The 7623-nt window shown below is 35.8% G+C and overlaps 1 protein-coding gene across 1 annotated transcript in view; it reads left to right on the forward strand.

Annotated features, from left to right (window-relative positions):
* Positions 1 to 1148: 1148 nt before the first annotated feature.
* Positions 1149 to 7623, forward strand: part of LOC140143833 (chordin-like protein 1) — a 14496-nt gene continuing 8021 nt past the window's right edge. The window contains exon 1 of the mRNA XM_072165643.1: positions 1149 to 2022. Coding sequence (XP_072021744.1) covers positions 1911 to 2022 — 112 coding nt within the window. The 5' untranslated portion in view covers positions 1149 to 1910. The remainder of the gene's footprint in view (positions 2023 to 7623) is intronic.

The following is a 7623-nucleotide window of genomic DNA, read 5'->3' on the forward strand; positions in this document are numbered from 1 at the left end:
AAAAGCTGGAAAAGCAGTGCGTAAAATTGTTCAAAAACACCTGAAAAGGGGCTGAAAGTGAATAAAATTGCGGAAATTTGGACATCACAAAAGTCTGGTTTCAGTGTTTCCACTGGAAAATCTCATGCCTGATTTGGCATATGTCCCAATTCATTCTCCAAGTGGTTCTTAAATATGTTGAATAGCCCTTGTGATTTAAGACGCGCCTAAAATCGACTCAGTTACTTATAAAAGAGCATTAAGTGCATGTGCGGGGAGTGACAACATTTCAAGCAGGGGAGCCACTTAAAACTAATCACAAGAGTGAGACAAAACGCAACAGCCCATCGCGCCAACATCCAACTTCCAAGCAAACAAAAAACGCTTTCGAAAAGGTTCAAGTCACAAAAGGTTAGAAAATGTTATTCAACTGTGGTAAAAACTTTTTGAAAAAACTTAGTACCAAACATACTAATGTTATTGAAGTGTTGACAAATTAGTTTGTTTTGTAAAAAAAATATTACAATAACATTCTGACAACAGTTAGCAAGTTAGACATGTTGCTGTGGTGGTATGTTTTTTCCTTTTCAAAGTGTTTGCTAAAACAGCAAATGAACGTCTAAACACATATAGGGATTTTATTTTGACTGGAAATTGTTTTTTTAGACACTTGACAAGTCTGAAGGGACGCTTGAAAATAACTTTTCAGGGAAAATGAAAGAATAAATGTTCCACCTATCCATCCTCCATAATCAAGATAATAGTATGATAGTGCCACATGTGTTTTAAGGGGCACTGTACCAGACATCGAGGAGAAAAAAAAAACCTTTAAAAAACCTAAAAAAACAAAAACAAAAACATTGGGCTCTCAATCAATCATGTTAATAGTATACGGACGGTAGCTTGAACATATAATGATCTCAACAAATTGTCAACTTTTGGCATTTCTGGGGTTTGGGGGCTGATATGTAATATCATGTAACAAGTATTATTGGCCTATAATCATGATAATTGACAGATTTTAGCGTTTAGGGCAAACTTATACCGTAACCAAGGTAACTACCAAATCATGCCAAAATGCCTCCTCATCATCCACCCACACCAACCTCAAATCATTCTTTCACTCCTCATCAGAAAGAGGTCTAACCAACATATTTTTATTCCGATCTATATTTTCTTGTCTTTGTTAATTCCAGAATATGACATGATGCCAATGCCTCTGGCTGGAGTATACAGGACCAAATCGACTTGAAGCACTCTGACAGAACGGCGACAGTCCGCTATTGAAGACTACATGCCCCCACTGTTTCATTAATTCAGAGTGAATCGACTCTTCAAACTGAAGTGACTTCTCGGTCTGAATCACCGTGTATGCATGCATTCTCCTTTGGCATACTCATTCTTGGATATAACTTCACAAGCGCAACAACAACAGGAATAGCGTTACATTTTTGATTGTCTACATCTGACCAATACAGAACTATAAAATTAATTAAAACGACGATAAATATCCGGAATTTTATCCAAAAATATCCGGAATTGATGCGGTAACCTTACAACGCGGTAATGTTTTTTTCTCGTGAACAACTTAAGGATGTCCTTACTTACTTATACGACTTAAGGATCTAACACACCTGACTTATAATTTACCAAGGATATAATTATAAAACCGTATTTATGTGATTTCGTTGAACTGGTATTTACGGTGGTGCTGTAAGGAATATTTCTTCTGAGAAGTCGACTACTGATATATCTGTTTGACAACCGACACCGTGAGCTCATGTACTCGGGATAAAGTTCACTTCTACGTAACTTTGGAATTATATGCAAGTGCAAATTGCATCGTGATTATAAAATCAACAATTTGGATATAAGTTTCAAGAGCCTGTATATCAACTCTTTGATCGGAACATTTGTATAGATTTAAAAAAATGTCATCTACGTGGATTTTACAGATGATAAACATTCTTGTAACCATGGAAATGGTTGTATCATCTTCCATGGATGATATATTGGGTTTGAGTGGCAAGCGACTTCAAATTGGTAAGTGCATTTGATGTTCTAAAGTAATATTATTTTTTATTCATTATACAGTTAACTTTCACTAACGAAGATGTCGCTAACAATCTGCACAATCTTAATATTGTGAATTCCCCCCAACCATAACACAAGTCATAAGACTCAAACTTGTTTATTTTTGTTTGTACGTGTATATTAAAGCCCCATGCGGACACACGCTTGAGCCCTGATGGGACCAGGCTCAAACAAAATTGTATACAATTTACATTTTTCAAGTGAGAAATGTAGATTCATATAAACGATGGCCTTCATGATCCTCGTTTTCACTGAATGATAATAATACAAGGGATATAAGGGTTTCTGTAGCCTGGCTGGGGCATTGTGTTTGAGCCTGGTCCCATCAGGACCCAAGTGTGTCTCCACACAGAGCGACCGTGTAAACAAAAAATTCAAATAAAATAATAGCTAACCATGAGTCCATGACAGGATACCGTTTTGCGTTTGCTGGATAGGATATTGATAGCCCGGGGGGCACTCAACTTAAATTTTGGTAGTGTGCGGCGCAGAGCGCCAAACTTTGGGAACTGAGAACTGATTTTCGGGCAAAATAGGGGCTTGAAGAACTGAAATTTGGGCCAAATTATAGGCTGTTGAGCTAAAAATTTCTAAATTTTTTCCAAATTTGAGCTTAAAGAGCTACAATTGTCAGAGTTTGAGGCTCAAAGAACTGGAGGAGATTCAAATGTGGGGCTTAAGGAACTGCCGGAGAGCCTGAAAAAGGGACCCTTGACCGCCGCACATACCCGTACCACCTTAACATGTGAGTGCCCCCCCCCCCCCCGGATTGATAGCCTTCAATTCTCCAGACATTTTCCAAAAAAATATTCGTATAGAATCACAATAAACTTTCAGCATAGGCAGCTCTAAATTATTAAATTTTCTAAAGTTTAAAAGTTGCAGCGAAAATTAGCACATCTTCTGAATCTAATTCTTACAACTAGGAAACAAATTAATGACAGAAATAACACAATTTCTCTTCCGTTTGAATTTGAAAACGAAATAATGAGTATTACTAGGAATTAATTGGGCATCGAATCGATGAGTTCGTTAGTTATCCTTCACTAAACACGTCTCCAAAATTGAACACTATCTAGACGGTATAAACCAAACTAGAGGCCTTTTTACATGTTTTATGTTTCAGAATTTTACTCACTACCATTATTTGGAATATGAAGTGGGAACAATATGCCTAGTCTAGTAGGCCTATATTAAGGTTTACTGACTCTTATCAGATACGCTCACCATGTTTTAAACCCTGGTAGAATCCGCGTGATATTAAACGAGCATGCATGCAAAACGTTTAAAGTGTCTGTTCGAGACCCCGCGAGGACAAAAAAAATCTGGATTATTCTCTGAAGTCGCTTAAAAATTGGTGATAAATTGGGGAAATGCACATAAACCAGATTATTTTCAAATATATTGACAAAATATGAAGAAAACTGAAAAGTTATACGTCTGTCTTTGAGTTCGCGTCTAAAATTCCTTTAATATTCAAGTTATTGCCCAGGCATAAATGGTTGAACAAATTCATCAGGATCGGTAGAATAAAGTCAATCAAAAGTTTCTTATTTCTGATCCAATAAATTGCACTTACTGTGTAGGCCTACGTTTCGATAACCACTCCGATATATTTAAAAATATCCAGGCATAAATACTTATAAAGATCGGTCTCTCTTGACATGAACATGTAGAGTGGCTATAAGCTTATTCATTTAAGGGGTTAGTTAGTAAATATTGTAGTAAGTACAAAAAAATGACATGATGTGTGGGCAATACTTTGGGACTGATGATCACTACATGCCCCTTTAAAGAGTATAGCCAAACTGGCTTTTGAAGGAGACAGTTCGTTCAATAACGTATTTTTTAGCTCGAATTTTACACAAAAGGAAAACAATACAATTCTTTGATTCTTTTGTTTGTGACTAAATACAGTCTGGTGTTACCGATTTACAAAACAATGCCACTTGTTAGCCTGTGAAAAGGATATGGAATGTACTACAAACCAAAAACTTCAAAAATGATATCGATCAAATTTTACAAAGGAAATCATTTAGGTTATTCTTTGTCGTTTGTGTGAACATTACCGGTTACTTCATAAAAGTCAATAAAAAAAGTTTTGTAATCATTACGGCATTGAAGCAAAAGATTAAGGGCTCGGTCACCTACCTTTGCACAGTATTTTTGGTGGGATCTGAGAGAGAGCACATAAGACACACCAAATTGCATTAATATGAATACGAGGAATGTCCTTCTGATATCAAATAATTTAATTAATCTAGATTTTTTAATACAAATAATATATAATTTGTAATAACACTAATTTTATGGCAAATTTTTAAAAATTAAGGCTTTTTTGACATATTTTTTGACCTTAAAATGCTGGGTCTTTTGGGGGAAAAGTATATATAAAAAGTCCAAATTTCATATGAAGGTCGGCTCTTCCTCCCAGATAAATACACTTTAAGTTACATATCATTAGATTTAAAACGTTTACTTCACGGACTGTTATTTGTATTATATCGCGAATTTCAAAAATCTGAAATTATTTGATATCAGAAGGCCATTATTCGTATTCAGAATGCAATTTGGTGTGTTTGATGTGCTCTCAGGTCCCACAAAAATACTATGCAAAGGTGTGTGACCGACCCCTTAAACAAAAAAATAAAATAAAATAAAATAGTTATGACATTTCGGGATATATTTGGCATATGAGGAGCGGGTTGGTATAGCCTCACAGTGGTATAGCCTATTCTTATCACTATAATGTCAAAACTATGAGTAACTTTTACTATGCAGAGATTTGCTGGAGACCTAAATTATGTTAGGCTTAATTAACATAAATAAATTAAAAAACATATTACCATGCTAATGTTTTCGGATTTGAGTTGACCATTTATAGTCTAGTCTAACCAACAAGATATTCATTTTGTAAATAAATATTTATTTATAATATCTTATATTATTGATTTGTTTATCTAGTTGCTTTAATTATGCATACCATATTGCAAAAAAAACACTATTTGTCGCCAAAAACTGGAAGCATATAGCCAAATTTGAAAACAGCCGACAAAATGGTCAATTATGCATGCAACAAATTTAATTAAGTAAACTATTTTTGCTCAGGTATTTTTGTGAGTTTGATAATTACTGTCTGTACCAAACTGATAGGGATGATCTTGCCACCTTTATCTATGTGCATATAGGCCTGTACTTTTGGTTTCACATCATCAAAATTAGTTAATTACGGACATCTCACCCATGGCAAGTTAGGGGTCAATAACACGCGTGGGATAAGGCCAGGTTTCCGAGACGCAACGGGTATGATTAAGCGACGCCGTAGCTAGCGAGATTATTGTCTCGTTTTTCGCGACAGGAAAACTCGCACCTATGACCCAAATATATATAGGTACCCCAAAGTTGCCGTAGATTTTTTCTGTCTCTTTTTCCTTGGTAATTACACTAGAGTCCATAAATGTTGCACTGGATCTGAACCAACGAGCACCACTATATCTGAACTAAGCAGACGCGTGTATTTACGCGTATTCAGCTTAGGCGTTTCGAAGAGGCAAAGGCCATGTAACTTCTCCCGATTATAGAAGGGAAAGAGTTCTAAACCAAAAGGGGCTGATATATTAAACAGGAATTTAAACATTTTCATCCGTTCTGATTTTATGAGAATATATTTTTCCGAGGGCCAGTAGGCCTACATTTTTTTTAATTAATTTTAACAAAAACTTAATTTCTTTTGAATCCCCCAACCACATGCACCCATTGCCTACATCGGCCTATTTATCGATCACTTATTGATCATGTTTATCAAATCAATTTTAATATCGCCATGCACAGATCAGAGTTCAAACACGTATTAGGTATAAAATCAAACCCTGAGCTATAGGACTATTCTCAGCAGGCGGCGGATGACATGATCGCGCCGGCAACTCGTGAAACCGCCCGGCCGTATGGCATTTTCCATATACTCGGTTAGTTTTGTGGGGTTCATTATCGAACCCCAACGGTTTTAGCTTGTATTTATATTATTTATCAACATAGGCCTATTTGTTTGTGATATTTCAAGCGTTTTAAAATTTCAAAATAATCCCATTCAATTACACGGTTGACGATGAAAATTTACTGAATTTAGGGATTGCACGTCATACACCACCTGATTCGCAGATCAAAATCAAACCGATGTGAAACAAAACACGCTTCTGAATTCACTAGATAATAGCATTTTCTTGGCAAACATACTTCAGGCATATATCATTGTCGCCATATCGGGAACATTATTTTATTATTACCATACTTCAAATTCAATGGTAGACCTAATCAGATCGAGAATTCAACATGCTCAATCACTATCATAACTATGTTACTGAGAAGTCTAGTTTTGTTGATTTTATTAACATTGTTGACATTAAGATCTTAACAAAGTCACGAAAATACAATTAGATTAATTCAAATACCGGGAAACTATACTTGGCACTTGACTCACGTAGCCTAGACGCCAACCACACGACAGGTAACACTAGATCATTTAGGCCACATTCCTGCCCGATTTTAGGATATTGTTGCTTTAATTGTTTGATGTTTGAAGTGAGTCCAGTGACCTTCTTTTCTTATTTTATTATCATCATCTATTTTATTATCATATTAAAACAAAAATAACTATATAGCATGCTTTCTAAACCAGCTTAAACCCTTCCGTAGTCTACAACTACATGTATAATCAAACATATACCATCCACTAGTATTCAGATCATTTTAGCCTGTCTAGAAACTAGTGTGTATCCCATTCAAAGAGATGAGACTTGATTAAGTCTAATCTCCGGCGTAGCCGCTAAACTTGGCACTGTGTGTTGGTACTCCCATAGTATTACTCCAGTGATGAAAAGAGGGCGTTACTTTAGAATGATAGAGGGATAGAGGGAACAACAATGATATATGGATGGGTCAGAGGATGATTTAAGGAAGCCCCATCATGCACCGTAAAAGTGTTATCACCAGAGTTTCAACTGCCACTTTACTTTTCAAATCCCATTGAACTCTGTGCAAAAGATGTTGTTTTAGAATTGCCCGTGTGTCGTCATTACTTGGTCGATTTTAGATCTAAAGTGATGTATGCATGAAGGATAATTCACACCTTCTGTAGATAACATAAAATGTGAAATCGACCAACCTTTAGAAGGTGTTTTTATTGTAAATATATCTGTCCAAATTCAAATTTAACCATGCACGTGTGTATGCAGTGGGCGGGCAGTGGTGTCATGTTCACTCACACAGCTGTGCTAACCGCAAGACTTCTGGGAAGTGCTTAAATCATCCTCTGTGGATGGGTATTGGGTACCAAATTAATATGCATAATCATCAGTTTTTATCGGTGGCGGAAAATTGTTAGCACGATATCAATAAATATTATTTAACTTGGTATTGTTTGTTGGCAATGTGATAGTATTTCTCCAGTGATGAATGGAATGAAATGAAAAACATAATTTTTGTACAAAACGTCATCTTGTATGTCTATTGAATGTCTTACATGAATATACAGCTCTTCTTGATAGATATCTT

The sequence above is a fragment of the Amphiura filiformis genome, unplaced genomic scaffold (genome assembly GCF_039555335.1).
Source record: "Amphiura filiformis unplaced genomic scaffold, Afil_fr2py scaffold_29, whole genome shotgun sequence".
NCBI lineage: Eukaryota > Metazoa > Echinodermata > Ophiuroidea > Amphilepidida > Amphiuridae > Amphiura > Amphiura filiformis.